The 16,069-nt window shown below is 47.2% G+C and overlaps 1 protein-coding gene across 1 annotated transcript in view; it reads left to right on the plus strand.

The window, feature by feature from the left end:
- Window positions 1-16,069, plus strand: part of Ctss (cathepsin S) — a 36,153-nt gene that overhangs the window by 4,560 nt on the left and 15,524 nt on the right. The window contains exons 3-5 of the mRNA XM_006982545.4: window positions 2,248-2,582; window positions 4,954-5,080; window positions 14,375-14,497. Of these exons, the coding sequence (XP_006982607.2) occupies window positions 2,557-2,582; window positions 4,954-5,080; window positions 14,375-14,497 (276 nt within the window). The 5' untranslated portion in view covers window positions 2,248-2,556. The remainder of the gene's footprint in view (window positions 1-2,247; window positions 2,583-4,953; window positions 5,081-14,374; window positions 14,498-16,069) is intronic.

The raw sequence follows: 16,069 nt of genomic DNA on the forward strand, positions 1-16,069 counted from the left end.
CTAGGAAGGCTGCTCGAGCCGTGACGTTGGCATGAACACTGTGATTTGCAGAGGACACTAGGAGTCACCACCTGAACCACTGCTGCTGCACCTCCACGGCAGTCCTCACCAGAGTGGCTTCCTGGGCCTACTTCCTTACAGGCTGGTTCTGAAAACCTCTAACAGGGCAAAGCCTAGGTCAGACATCTGAGCCTGAACCTCAGTGGAGCTTTAGACATAAGAGTTTTGACCTCAACATGGAGTAAAATTTGTGATGTAGAGAATTCTCCAGATGGAGGCAGGAGGGCCAGGAATTCGTGGCCAGACTCTGCTGCACAGCATGGTCAAGCAGTCTAGGCTAGAGGAGATCCTGTTTTCAAGGGGCTGGGAAGACAGCAGTTAGAGGAGCATGCGCAGCTCCTTCTCAGCCTCAGGTCAGTTTCTAGGACCCAGGTCAGGCAGATAATAGCCACCTATAACTTCAACTCCAGGGGATCTGATGCCCTCTTCTGGTCTCCAAGGACACCTGGACTCATGTGAATATAACTCACAGACACACACACACACACACACACACACACACACACACACACACATATATATATATATAATTAAAAGTAAAATAAATCTTTAAAAAAGAAAAAAACATATATTCATATTTAAATGTGATGGTCAGTTTAGATATCGTCATGGTTTGTTTTTGTATTTCTTTAACATAGCTCTTTCAAAAATACGCGCATGAGGGTCCTCAAGATGGCTTAGCAGGCAAAGGCGCTCGCCACCGAGCCTAATTCAGTCTCTAGAGCACACAATGGTTGTAGGAGAGGATCTTCAAGTTCTCCTCTGAACGCCATGTGCACACTATGACACAGGTTCACACACACACACACACACACACACACACACACACACACACACACACAGGATAAACACTTGAGACATTCTCATATTATAAAGGAAACCATATGATATCCAGGAGTTATTTCAAAATAATCTGGGTAAAGAGAGTAAAAATGAAACAACTCGGTCAGTTACTGACAACTGTGGAAACAAAATAATAGTTTCAGAGGGGCTCATTATCTTACTACTTTCTTGTTTTACGTCTTGAGGACAAGGTTTAATGTAACCCAGGCTGGCCTGAGACTAGCAGTGTAGTAAAGGCTAGCCTTGAACTCCTGAACTTCTTCCCTCTGCCTCCAAAACGCTGGGATTATAAGCATGCCACACCATCTCTGATCATCTCTCTCCTTTTACACATGTTTGCATCTTTTTAGATAAAAACATTGTTGGCGGCAGGCTGTTCCAAAATGCACTGCAGAGCCCAGGCTGGCCTCAGCCAGTCTTGTGACAGTCCTGCTGGTGAGCCTTCTGTGAGCCTCCACAAACATGGCTTCTTTGTTTCCAGATTTACTTTTTTAAATTGTATGTGTGTGTGAGAGAGAGTGCCTGAATGTATGTCTGTGCATCACGTACATGCCTGGTGTGTGAGGAGACCAGAAGAGGGCGTCGGATCCCCTGGAACTGGAATTACTGATGGTCGTAAGTCACCATGTAGGTGCTGGGAACCAGACCTGGGGCCTCTGTGAAATCAGCAAGTGCTCTTAATCACCGAGCCCTCTCTCCGACCCTGTTGTTTAGAAACAGTCTCTTACGGCTTGAGTTGCCCTTGAACTCCCGATCTTCCTGCCTCCCGTTCTGGAATTACAGTCATAGACCACTAGACCAGGCCTGAATAAAATTTTCTGTTTTAAATTTTCAAATAAAAAAAATCAGTATAAGCAAAGTTAAGAGACCAGTGGAAAGCTGAGAGAAGTCGGGATTAGCACTGTCGGGGATTACTAGCCAGAACATAGTAAAAACAGTCCCTGCAGATCGCTAAGAAAAGCAACAGGTACACTAGAAAAAGGAGCAAACCAAGTGAAAAGACAATTCTCAGAAAACTAAGTGGTCAAAAATGTGGGAGAGATGCCTATATACTTTAGTGATTAATAAAAGTGCAAATCTAAAAATAATAGTTCATATTGCTCCCACTGCCTAGATGACCACAGCAGCGGTTGAATGTATATTCTGGGTAAGTGTGTGTGTGTGTGTGTGTGTTGAGATGCTTTGAGACAATAAAAAGGAGTCGCTGAGTGAAAATTAGGTACAATAGGTCATATATGACTTGTGTTAAAGGAGTAAGACAGAGTTTCCTAGGAAGTCATGAGAAGAGCTGAGATTGGAGGAGTCCAATCTGAACATCTTTATAACTAAACTTTTCCATTTCAGAACCGACATTGTGAACTGAATGGATCATGAAAATGATGCGGGGCTGACGGGTAGCCTTGTCCTCCTCTCACTGAGATCAACAGACGGCCTCTCCCCGGCCTCCGTCGGGTGCCTCACTGCCCTCACGTGGCTCTGAGGTGAGGAGGAAGGAGCTGCGCACGTAAGGCTCCACACGAAACCGAAATGAAAGTCCACTTCCTCATTGTGGATGCTTCGTGTGACAAGCTCCGGTTTCTTTTTAAAGTCAGTCCACCCAGCCTCCTGCTGCCCGGGACATCTTCGGAGTGAGTGCCACACTTCAGGGCGACCATGGGGACTCCAGCCCACACTGCCATGTATGTACTGTCTGCTTTTTTATTTGATTTGTTCTGACATTCGGTCTTAAACATTCTCTATCTTTTCATCAGTCAGGCTGCCAGGTTTTTAAATCTTTGCTTTCAGGAAGTGAGCTGAAAACAAAAATCATGTCGCCCCATTCGCCTCCTGTTTTTCTGACTAGGAGTTTCCTGAAACCGGGGTTACTGTGGAGCCTGATCCAAGGGCCCCCACGGTTAAAATCCCATCTGTTCTGAATTGAAAAGATGCGGTTCCAGGTGACGGCTGAATTTATGTCCAATAGAGCAACATTGTGGGTGCTGGGCGTGGCGCTGTTTAGAGACAGGGTCGCACCTCTTAGATTTGGCTGCCTTGGAACTCGATATGGAGACCAAGCTGGCCTCAAATGTGTGGAGCGGTCCCTGCCTTGCCGCTGCCTCCCGAGTCCAGGGGCGGGGGTCACAAGCGCAGGCCCTCACACCCGCTGAGAAAGTGATGTTTTGGGGTACTTCCTTAGAAACAGATCTTTGATTTGTTGGGGAGAAAAGTGAAAAAGGAAAATAACTGAAAGGTGTACGATCTAAAACCTGAGTTGTCTCTTAGCTGTCTCTAAAGGTGTCTGGAAGCTTATCTGTTGGGTGTTTGTGTTTACTTCGGGGTTCAGGGTCAGGCCAAGGACCTCACACCATCACGGGGCAAGTGCGCTATGGCAGAGCACTCTTTGTTGATTTTGGAGATTTGATCTATCTGTGTTGGCCAACAGGCCTTGAACACTATTGCTGAGCAATCCTCCTGCCTCAGCTTCTTCAGAAGCTGGGGCTATGGCTGCCTGCCCCTGCACCTGGATTGTTTTTTAAATTAAATATTAATGAGGTACTAAGTAGTGTTGCAATCCATGCACACACTAAGTTGTGGGGACTTAAATATTTAAATGGCCGCTTTTGACAGAGGCATGTCCTCATAAAGAAGGTTTCTTCGTTTTATTTTTGTTGTTGATTTTAGACACAGGGCTCCCCTGTGTAGCCCTGGCTGTCCTGGAATTTGATCTGTAGACCAGGCTGGCCTCGATCCCACAGATCTGCCTGCCTTTCCCTCTGAGCTAAGGAAGATTTCTTTAAGAAAGAGAAAGGAGACAGGCGGTAGTGGCACATGCCTGTATTCACAACACTCTGGAGACAGAGGCATGCAGGTCTCTGAGTTCGAGGCCAGCCTGATCTACAGAGAGAGTTCCAGGACAACTAGGGCTACACAGAGAAACTCTGTCTCAAAAAACAAATTAACAGGGCTGGAGAGATGGCTCAGAGGTTAAGAGCACTAGCTATTCTTCCGGAGGTTCTGAGTTCAATTCCCAGCAACCACATGGTGGCTCACAGCCATCTGTAATGAGATCCAGCACCTTCTTCTGGCATGCAGGTATATATGCAGGCAGACCACTCACTGTATACATAATAAATAATTTAAAAAGAAAAAAGAAAGGAGGAATTTCCTTGGCTAGATTTGTTGGCAAATTCTTGAAAGTCTTTGAGCTTAACTCTCTAAGTGTGTTTGTTTGGGAAAATTCTTTTCTTTTCTTTTTAAGTTTTAGTTTATTTTATGTGTGTGGGTATTTTGCCAGTATGTGTGTATGTGCACCAAGTGCATGCAGTACCCATGGAGACCAGAAGAGAGAGACAGGTCTCTCTGGAACTAGAGTCACAGAAGGCTGATTGCTGCGGTGTGGGTGCTGGGAATCAAACCCATGTCCTCTGGAAGAGAGACCTCTTAACCACTGAGCATTTCTCTCCAGCCCGCTTGGGGAATTTCTCAAGATATTTTCTTTTCCAGACAGAATCTATTTTCATAGCTCTGCCTGTCCTGGAACTCACTATGTAGACCAGGCTGGCCCTTGAACTCACAGAGACCCATCTGCCTCTGTCTCCTGAGTTCTGGGATTAAAAGGCGTGCGCCACTGCCCAGCTGCATGTCCCTTTTTAAAGCATTAAAAGTATTAATGTAGTATGAAAAGTATTCAGAATAGTATTGGGGGCATAATTCCTTCTTCCTCCGGAACATTCTGGTAAGTTACTTGTATTATTCTAATTCCCAGGAGTGCGTTCCTTTGATAGATGTTACATTGTTACAGATGTTACAATTGTGTTACATTGTTACAGATGCGGCATTGCCACATCCAGGGCAGTGGTCCACACCTGTATCTGTAATCCCAGCCCTGGGGAGGCAGAGTCAGGCAGAGTGCTACAAATTCAAGGGTAGCCTGGGCTGCATGGTGAGGTCCAGGACAGCCTGGGCTATAGAGCAACCCATCTTTATACATAAAAGCAAACAGAAGGAAACTACACGATCAAATCCAGGTATCTAACCACTGTGCTTCCTCCGCTCTCCTCCCTTACACAGAGCGCCATGGCTGTTCTGGGTACCCCTGGTGTGCTCCCTGGCAACGGAGCAGCTGCAGAGAGACCCTGCCCTGGACCACCACTGGCTCCTCTGGAAGAAAGTCCACGGCAAACACTACGAGGAGAAGGTAGCTGGGCTTGCTGCTGGAGCGGGGTGCTTACGCACAGTGCTGTCTCCCCCGTCCCAAAGGATGTCCGGGCAAGCGGTGTTTTCTAGGAGTACCGTGTGCTTATCTCTGACCAGACACGGTCTGGGGTAGAAACAAAGCACACTCTGGTTGCTATGGAGCTCAAGTTACAGTGTGAGAGACAGGACACCAGGCAGGAAGCAGACACAGTGTCGATGGTGACGGACAAGGAAAAGACACAGAAAGCAAGGCAGGGAAGCCGGAGGACCTAGGGGACAGCGGCGACACATCTTCGGGAATGTGGTGGGGAGGTGAAGGCCCAACAGATTATGTGACGCTTGAGCAGAGGGCGGGTAGACCCAGGGCAACAGACAAAATGGGTGGAAGAGAGGGAAGCTCCTGAGCCAGGAGAACAGGTAGGGGACTCGGAGGCAAGGCCACATTTGGCACATTTGAGGAACAGAAAGTCTTGGCTTTGGAGAGAGCTCAGTGGGAAAAGTGCTTGTCATCCATATGAGGAACTGAGTTCAGGCCTCTAGAGCACAGATAAGACTGGGTGGGTGCAGCAGTGTGTCCTAACCTGAGGTGGAGAAATCGCGTGTGAGCCGTCAGCCTGGCACATGCAGGGGCAAACGAGACCCTGTCTCAAAGGGTACGAGTGGAAGACCTCTGACCTTCAGATGAACACTGTGGTATGCTCACAGCAGCGAGCGCGCGCAAGCGCGCGCGCGCGCGCGCGCGCACACACACACACACACACACACACACACACACACACACACACACACACACCATATACACAAGAGATAAAAATAAACGTTTGAAGCCTGGTGGTGGTGGCGCATGCCTTTAATCCCAGCACTCGGGAGGCAGAGCCAGGCAGATCTCTGTGAGTTCGAGGCCAGCCTGGGCTATCAAGTGAGCTCCAGGAAAGGCGCAAAGCTTGTCTCGAAACCCTGTCTCGAAAAACCAAAAAATAAAAAATAAAATAAAATAAAAGTTTGAAAAATTTACGTGGATGAGTGTTTTGCTGCATGTCCATTTGTGCCCCATGTGTGTAGACACAAGAGGGCGTCAGATCCTCTTACAGGCAGTTGAGAGGCCAAGAGGGTGCTGGGAATCAAACTGAATCCTCTGTAAGAGCAGCCAGGACTCTTGACTTCTGAGCTATTCCTCCAGCCCGATTTTTTTTCTGATTTATTAACTTTATTTGATGTGTCTGAGTGTTTTGCCTGCATGTGTGTATGTGCACCACATGTGTGTATTGTGCACCGCATGTGTGTATGTGCACTGCATGCCCTCCTAGAGGCCAGAGGCAGCGTCAGATCCCCTAGAACTGAAGTTTTGGGTAGTTGAGAACTGCCATGTAGGTGCTGGGAATCAACCCTGGGTTCTCTGCAAGAGCAGCAAATGACTAGACCTAACCTCTGATCCATCTCTCCCCTTCCATAAGGAATATTTTTAAAACTCCTCATTACAGTCCCTGGCCCACAAAAGTGCTTTAAGATACATCCTTTTGTCGTTTTTAGACGAGATCTTAACACACAGCCCCAGCTGCCCTGGAACTGGTTATGTAGGTCAGGTTGGCCTCAGACTCACGGAGATTTGCCTCTGCCTTCCTAGGGTTGGGATTGAAGGTGCACACCACTGTGCCCAGCTAGGTGGGGATCCTGACTCGCACTTCTCACTCTGTTCTTTGGCTTTTGCTTCAAAGCATACTTGTTGATTGTTCTGAAAATGTTAACCATAGCTTCCTGTAACTCTACAATGTTTTTCACAAATTAGCAAATTAAATTGAGGTACACAATGCTTTGTCATCAGTGCGAACCCCCATGCTCTGCAGTAGGCAGGTCACTACAGCTGACTCCTCCCACCTGAGACTCCATGCCCCTGGCCCTCATCTTTCAATCTCCCTTCCTCCAGCCTCGGCTACCCATCATTCTCCTTCTGGGAGTTTGGCTTTTCTATTTTATTTTATCTGTTTATTTACTGGGGCTGTGGATGGAATCTTGGGCCCCAGCATGCTAAGTGAGTGTTCTGCCGGTGTGCTACACTCTGGTGACTTAGGTGTTTGCAGATCCCACATACCAGTGAGATCCGGTGGTGAAGTGTCTTTCTGGGCCTGGCTTACCTAGCACAGTGTGCTCAGATTCATCCGTCTTGCTGTGTTCGACAGGATCCCTCCTTTTAAAGGTTAAATAGCATTAGGTTGTGTATATGTACCACATTTTCTTTATCCCTTCATCTGTGATAAGACTCTTAGGTTGATTCTGTGTCTCAGCCATTGTGAATGGGGCTGCAATAAACCCAGGGAGCAGATATCTCTCCAATGTCTTTATTTAGTTTCCTTTAGATACATATCCAGAAATGGGGTTGCTAAGACAAATGGTAGGTCCATTTTTAGTGGACTAAAATATTTATGTTACTTTTGTTTTGTTTTGTTTTGTTTTTTGAGAGAAACAGGGTTTCTCTGTGTAGCTTTGCGCCTTTACTGAAAGTCACTCTGTAGCCCAGGCTGGCCTCGAACTCACAGAGATCTGCCTGCCTCTGCCTCCCGAGTGCTGGGATTAAAGGCGTGGGCCACCATCGCCTGGCCCAATTATTTGTTTATTTATGTGTGTGTCTATCACTAAGCCTTTCCTCCCACCCTTTATGTTTTAAGTTGTTTTCTTCCTATATACTTTTTAAAGATTTATTTTATTTGTATTTATGGTGTGTATCAATGTCTGTGTGAGTATGCACAGATGCAAGTCAGTACCAGAAGAAGCCAGGAGAGGGCATTGCATCCCCTGCAGCTGGATTATAAGCAGCTGTCAGCGCCCAGTGCCAGCTGGGAACTGAACTGGGGTCCTTTGCAAGAACAGTAAGTGCTCTTAACTGCTGGACCACTTCTCAAGCCCAGTTTGGTTTGTTTTCTTTAAATTTTTTGTTTGTTTGTTTGTTTGCTTTCTTGGTGTTTTTGAGACAGGGTCTATCTACATAGCCCTGGATGTCCTGGAACTCTGTGTAGACCAGACTGGCTTGAACACACAGAGATCGGCCTGCATCTGCCTCCCGAGTACTGGCATTAAAGGCATGAGCCATTACACCTGGCTTATGTTTACAATTTTGTTGATTTATTTTCTGTGTGTTCTCATATGCACGTGTGCTACAGCTCCCCCGAGACACTCAGAAAACAACCGGGGGGAGGCGGGGAGTTCTCGCCTTCCACCACGTGGGTTCTGGCTTGTCACGCTTGGCTGCAGAAGCCTTGGTCCACTGAGCCATCTCACCAGTCCTGTTTTTCACTCTTTAATCAGTTGTGAGGGATTCTTGTACACCAGGTTAGGATCCAGTTTCATACTTCTGTGTGTGAAACCGGTTCCCACGCTGTTTGAGTGATGAGGTTGTACGTCTGCGTGTGAAATGGGTTCCCGCACTGTTAGAGCGATGAGGTTGTCCTTTCCCTTTCTATGGTTTTGGCATCTTTGCCGAAAATGGACTGGCCATAAATGTATCTGTTTGTTGCTGGGTTCTCTCTTGTGTTACACTCTCAGCCGGTGTGTGCTTTGCTGGGTTCTCTCTTGTGTTACACTCTCAGCCGGTGTGTGCTTTGCTGGGTTCTCTCTTGTGTTACACTCTCAGCCGGTGTGTGCTTTGGTCACTGTGGTTTATGTTGCCTTCTGAGATTAGGTACTGTGTTGCATCCTCTCCTGTTTCTTCTGCTCAAGACTTGTTGAAAGTTTGAGGTTATGTGGCTCCACATAAAACTTCAGGATTGTTTTCCTGTGTTTGTGAAGAATGTTATTGGAATTTTGACAGGGATTATATTGAGTCTTTAAATCATTTTGAATAGTTTGGATATTTCAGTGACTTAATTCTTCCAATCACTCTGAATTTCTTTCGCCACAGTTTTACAACTTTTAGCATTCAGCTGCCTTTCCAGATCTGCATGTTCTGTATTTATGGATTCAACAAGCTGTGGGCTGAAAATATTCTTTTTAGCTGGGTACATTAGCACACACCAGTAATCCTAAGTACTCAGGAGGTTGAGATAGGAGAATCAGGAGCTCCAAGTCATCCTTGGCTATGTAATAAGTCTGATGCCAGCCTAGGGGGCATCAGATCACCTCAAAGAAAAAAAAGGGGGGTTGGGGATTTAGCTCAGTGGTAGAGCGCTTGCCTAGCAAGGGCAAGGCCCTGGGTTCGATCCTTAGCTAAAAAAAAAAAAAAAAAAAAAAAAAGGGACTGACAATTACTAGATCTCATGGTGAAGGAGAAAACCAACTCCGAGTTGTCCTCTGACCTCCCCACATGTGGGATACACACACACACACACACACACACACACACACACACACACACACACACACCATTAAATGTTGAAGATTAAACAAAAGAAACACGTATAACCTAAACACATGCAGACTTTAAATTTTTATGTCCACATGTATCTGTGCATGCGTGCGTGTATGTGAATGCAGGTGAGGAGTGGGCATCCAACCCCCTGGAGCTAGAGTTATAGGTGTGTAGAGTTCCAGACCCAACACAGGTGTGGGGATAGAACATGTGTCCACTTCAAGAACAGCATGTGCTCTTAACCTCTTAGCTGTCTCTACAGCCCCATAGACTGTTTTTTCTTAATGCCCCCTACACAATACAATATAGTAACTACATTATATTATATAAATAATCTAAAGAAAATTTGAAGTGTATGTGTATTTATGCATGTAGGTAGGTAAATTGTGAGAATACTTGACTTTCTGTTGACTTTTTTTGAGACAGGGTATCTGTGTATTTTTTGTGAATTATTTTATTTTCATTTTATGTGTATGGGTGTTTTGACTACATGGATGGCTCTGTACAATGTGAATGTGGTGCCCACAGGCGAGAAGAGGGCATTGGATCCCCTGCAACTGGAGTTACAAATGGTTGTGAGTTGTCATGTGGGTGCTGGGAATAAAACCTGGGTCTTCTGGAAGAGTAAGTAACCAGTGCCCTTAACCACTGAGCCATCTCTCCAGCCTCCTCAGTGTATCTTAAGCTGATCTGAAACTCACTGTGGGGTCCAGGCTGACTGTGAACTCTCAGATATCTTCCTGAGTGTGAGCCATTGTATTTAGCTTACACTTCAGGGATTTGAACGACCAAGGCTGTTTGCATTCTTGGGAAACTGATTCTTCATGGTTCCTCACAGCTGCACTGAGCCTTTACTTCCTTGACTGAATTTATTCTTAAGCAATTTTTTTGCATGTGTGTGGGCACACATGTATGTACAGGTATGTTATCATATATGTGTGTGTATAGAGGCTCAACCCGGACACTGAGAGTCCTCCTCAATCACTCTCCACTGTTCTCATTGACTCGTGGTCTCTCGGCTGCACCCAGAGTTGTCAATACAGCCAGTCTAGATGGGGCACTTCTCTAGATGGGGCGCTTGTCTCAAGAACCCTCCTCTCTGCCTTCAGGGTATTGGAGTTACAGACAGATCAACATTCTCGCCCAGCATTTCCATGGGTATCCGACATCCCAACTCATGTCTGAATGCTTGTAGGGCAAGCACTTTGTCCACTGAGCCCTCCGCTCAGTCCCCTAAGTATTTTTTTTTATATAATTATAGATGGGATTGTTTTCTTAATCTTTTTTTAAAATTGTTTGTTGTTTAAAGATAAAAAATGCTACCAATTTTTGCAGATTGGTTTTGTATCCTGAGACTTCTGAATCTGTTTATCTGTTTAACATTGGTGTGTGTGTGTGTGTGTGTGTGTGTGTGTGTAGGCCTGAGGTAGACATCAGATTTCTTCCTCACTCTCCACCTAATTTTTGAGGCAGGACCTCTCACTGAACCCTGGAGCCCAACTTCTGGAGGCAAACCCTAGGAATCCCCTTACTTCCCCCTTCCCAGTGCTGTGATTACAGGCATGTGACTTGGTTTCCTCATGGATGCTCTGTATATGAAGCCAGGTCCTGTGATTCAGCACAAGCACTTTACTGGCTGAGCTGAGCTATCTCCCCAGCTCATGAACACAACTTTCATGAGTATCCTACCTTAATATCTAACCTCTAAATTAATTTCTTCTTTTTTCCTATCCTACAATTTTTTAGATTTATTTTTGCTTATTCTAATTTCCTCCTCTAGAGTCTGGGATGTGTTCATCATCTGTGCCCCTTATGTCTATCACTAGGATTATTACAAAACTTGTAGTCAGGGAGAGTGGCTGTGGCCGGACTAAAGCGGGATAGACATTTCTGAGGGTTCCTCACTGAGGCTGAGGCTGGCTTTGTGGACCTTGAAGGATTTCAGCTGTCAATGGAGGCACTGTTGTGGAATATTATTCTAACTAGGCAAAGGTGTGTGCATTTGTTCATGCTGCATTTGTTCCCCCTTGCCCGCCTAAGGCACCTGATTGGTCTAGTAAAGAGCTGAAAGGCCAATAGCCAGGCAGAGGAGGGATAGGTGGGGCTGTCAGGGAGAGAGAATAAGTAGGAGAGAAATCTAGGAAGGAGAGGAGAGAGAGGAGAGAACAGGGGGAAAGAGGGGGGCTCACCCGGGGTAGGAAGTCAGGCAGCCTCCAGGCAGCCAGACATGAGAAGCAGTGAAAGAGATACAAAAGGGGGGGAGGGGAGTAGAAAGCCCTGAGGCAAAAGGTAGATAAAGAGAAACTGGTTGATTTAAGTTAAAAGAGCTAGCCAGGAATGAGCGTAAGCTAGGCGGAGCATTCAAAACTCATAAGAAGTCTCTGTGTCATGATTTGGAAGCTGGTTGGTGGTCCAAAAGAACAAGCCTGGTACTCTGTGTGTGCAGGAGCCTGTGAAGGTCAGAAGAGACACTGGGTCCCAGGAACTAGGATCACAAACCCTTGTGAGCTACCATGTGGGTACTGGGAGCCCTACCCAGGTCCTCTGCAAGCACAGGAGGTGTCCTCACACTAAACCACCTCTTCTGCCCCAAATCAACCATCTTGAAAGTAGTTCCGAGCCATCCCCGCAGAAAGCCGCATGTGCAAGTAAAACGGAGCAGGGTCTATGCAGAACAAAAGCAGGAGACACGAGAGTCTCCCGAGTGCATCTAAGAGTCAGAGTGGGGGGGAGGGCGGTAAACGACACAGGAAAAGATGCTGTTGAGAATTTTCAGTTATAAAAATATTCCCAAGTTGTTGCTCGAATTTCTTTCTTTTTTTGGGTTTTTTTTTTTTTGTTTTGTTTTGTTTTTTTTTTGGTTTTTTTCGAGACAGGGTTTCTCTGTGTAGCTTTGTGCCTTTCCTGGAACTCACTTGGTAGCCCAGGCTGGCCTCGAACTCACAGAGATCCGCCTGCCTCTGCCTCCCAAGTGCTGGGATTAAAGGCGTGCGTGCTTTCCAAGCAAAAGCATGTGCTGGGATTTCAAGGTGTGTGCCATCACTACCTGGCTCTGTGTCTTTCCTAGACTGAGCCAATCTCATGTAGTCCAGGGTAGCTTTGAACTCACAGAGATCCAGACGGATCTCTGCCTCCTGAGTGCTAGGATTAAAGGTGTGCGCCACCACTGCCTGGGCTCTGTGTTTAATCTAGTGGCTTAGTCTGTCCTCTGATCTTCAGGCAAATTTTATTAGGGTACACAATATGTCACCACACCAAGTCATCAAACCAAGCTTAAGGGGAGGAAATGTAAAACCCCACACCCAGACACACATGAGGAAACACAAGACTTTAAAGAAAAAAAAAAATCACAAAAGCTGGGGCCTAGTTAAGAACATTGGTACAGGAGCCGGGTGTGGTGAGAATTCGCACAACCCCAGCACCCAGTAGGCAGACATAGGAGGGTCCTGAGAGTAGCCAGCGTGGGCTGCCCAGCAAGGTTGAGGTCAGCCTGGGCAAGAATAAGAACTCTCAGCAGCTGCAGCAGGAGGCTGTGGTGGGGCGGCCTGTCATACCAGCGCTCGGGCGGTGAAAGCAAAGAGGTCACAGGTTCAAGGCCAGCCTGAGCTACTTGAGATCCTGTCTCAGAAAAGATTAAGGAAAGGAAAATTAGAAGTACAGTGGGTAAACTCCTGATTCGCCGTAGTGGTGCGCTGGATAGTTTTGTGTCAACTAGACACAAGCTACAGTCACTGGAGAGGAGGAAGCCTCTGTTGAAAAAAAAAAAAAATTGCCTCCATAAGCTCAGGCTTCAGGCCAGCCTGTAAGGCATTTTCTTAATTAGTGATTGATGGGGGAGGGCTCAGCCCATGGTGGGTGGTGCCATCCCTGGGCTGGTGGTCCTGGGTTCTATGAGAAAGCATGCTGAGTGAGCCAGGAAGCAGCGCCCCTCCATGGCCTCTGCATCAGCTCCTACCTCGAGGTTCCTGTCCTGACTTCCTTCAATAATGAACGATGATGTGGAAATGTAAACCAAATAAATCCTTTCCTCCCCAAGTAGCTTTGGTCATGGTATTTCATCACCTTAGCAATATTAATCTTAACTATGGATACCAGAAAAAAAAATGAAGAAACATCTTCAAATAGCTAGAAAAACAGAAATTTATAATCAGCTGAACTGCTTTGCAGGAGTGAGAATCTTTTTTTAAGATTTATTTATTTAAAAAAGAATCTTATGATGATCTACAAAACCAGGTATGGGGGTATACAGGAGGCCAAGGCAGGAGGATTGCTGTGAGTTTGAGGCCAGCCTGAGCTACAGTGTGAGTAGCTAGGACAGCCAGAGCTACATAACAGGAATCTGTCTTTAAAACAACAAGAAGAAGAAGAAAAGAAAAGAAAACTAAAGAGAAAAAAAGAAAAGAAAAATCTGGAAGGATTAGAGCTCATTACCTGTAAAGGACATTCATCAAACAAGCTTCTAAATTTTGGAGTGTTAAGAAACAAATTCACAATAAGTAAAGAAGAAAAAGAGAAGGAAATTCATTATGTAATCATATATTAATAAACATCTAAAAATTAAGAGCAAGAATTTAAATTGGAATGTGGTTTTAGCAGTTGTTTTGGACATATTCATTTGTTTATGTGCTTCTAGATATATCCACACTTAGTAGAATTCTATTTGGGGCACAGGAAAGACGACTCAGCAGTTAAGAGCCCTGATGCTCTTGCAGAGGACTCGAGTTCAGTTCCCAGCACCTGCCTCGGGTGGCTCACGACCACCTGAAACTTCAGCTCCACAGAATCAGATGTCCTTTTCTGGCCTCTGTGGATACCTGAACCCACATGCTCACACACACACACACACACACACACACACACACACACACACAGCACACACACACACACAGCACACACAGAGAGAATATTAAAATTAATAAAATAAATTCATTTTCATCCATTTTCCTCCTGTTTCAGAATGAAGAAGAAGTACGACGTCTCATCTGGGAAAAGAATCTGAAATTTGTGATGCTTCACAATCTGGAACATTCTATGGGAATGCATTCATATGATCTGGGCATGAACCACCTGGGGGACATGGTAGGTAAATCACCCACAGTCCTTCTTTCATGCTGGGCAAGTATGCCTTCCGTATCACCAAGAGTAATTTAAGGGACGCTGGGGTGGTAACAACAAAACCAAAGGAGATGTAAGGCAGGCTGCGGTGTGGCTGTGGTGTGGCTGCGGTGTGGCTGCGGTGTGACTGTGGTGTGGCTGTGCTGTGGCTCCGGTGTGGCTGTGCTGTGGCTGTGCTGTGGCTCCGGTGTGGCTGTGCTGTGGCTGTGCTGTGGCTGCGGTGTGGCTGTACTGTGGCTGCGGTGTGGCTGTGGTGTGGCTGTGCTGTGGCTGTGGTGTGGCTGTGCTGTGGCTGTGGTGTGGCTGTGCTGTGGCTGTGGTGTGGCTGTGGTGTGGCTGCGGTGTGGCTGTGCTGTGGCTCCGGTGTGGCTGTGCTGTGGCTGCGGTGTGGCTGTACTGTGACTGTGGTGTGGCTGTGCTGTGGCTCCGGTGTGGCTATGCTGTGGCTGTGCTGTGGCTGCAGTGTGGCTGTGCTGTGGCTGTGCTGTGGCTGCGCTGTGGCTGCGGTGTGGCTGTGGTGTGGCTGCGGTGTGGCTGTGCTGTGGCTGTGCTGTGGCTGTGCTGTGGCTGCAGTGTGGCTGTACTGTGGCTGCGGTGTGGCTGTGCTGTGGCTGCGGTGTGGCTGTGGTGTGGCTGTGCTGTGGCTGCGGTGTGGCTGTGCTGTGGCTGTGCTGTGGCTGCAGTGTGGCTGCGGTGTGGCTGTGCTGTGGCTGCGGTGTGGCTGCGGTGTGGCTGCGGTGTGGCTGTGCTGTGGCTGCGGTGTGGCTGCGGTGTGGCTGCGGTGTGGCTGCGGTGTGGCTGTGCTGTGGCTGTGCTGTGGCTGCGGTGTGGCTGCGGTGTGGATGCGGTGTGGATGCGGTGTGGATGCGGTGTGGATGCGGTGTAGCTGTGCTGTGGCTGCGGTGTGGCTGCGGTGTGGCTGCGGTGTGGCTGCAGTGTGGCTGCGGTGTGGCTGCAGTGTGGCTGCGGTGTGACTGTGCTGTGGCTGCGGTGTGGCTGCGGTGTGGCTGCAGTGTGGCTGCGGTGTGGCTGCAGTGTGGCTGCGGTGTGACTGTGCTGTGGCTGCGGTGTGGCTGTGCTGTGGCTGTGCTGTGGCTTCAGGGTGACTAGGTGGCAGAGCACTGTAGATGTAACCAACCGTCTTATTAAATAAGAAATACAGAACCAATGTAAAAGAGAAAGCCGAGAGGTCAGAGGTCAGAGCTCAGAGCTAAAATCTTACCCTTCCTCCTGAAGTGCTCCTAGCTTCTCCGAAAGAGAGCTATTTCCTGTGTGCATGTCTTTTCATAGTATTATTGTTCTGCCTTCTCATTGGTTGTAAACCCAAACACGTGACTGCCTCGTCACTGTCTGTATGTACAGCCCTCTAGGTCTTAAAGGCATATGTCTCCAATGCTGGCTGTATCCCTGAACACACAGAGATCTATGGGATTAAAGGCGTGTGCCACCACCACCACCACCACCACCACCACCACCACCACCACCACCACCACGCTCTGTCTATGGCTCTAATAGCTCTGACCCCCGGGCAACTTT

This window comes from Peromyscus maniculatus, chromosome 6 (assembly GCF_049852395.1).
Source record: "Peromyscus maniculatus bairdii isolate BWxNUB_F1_BW_parent chromosome 6, HU_Pman_BW_mat_3.1, whole genome shotgun sequence".
Classification (NCBI taxonomy): Eukaryota; Metazoa; Chordata; class Mammalia; order Rodentia; family Cricetidae; genus Peromyscus; species Peromyscus maniculatus.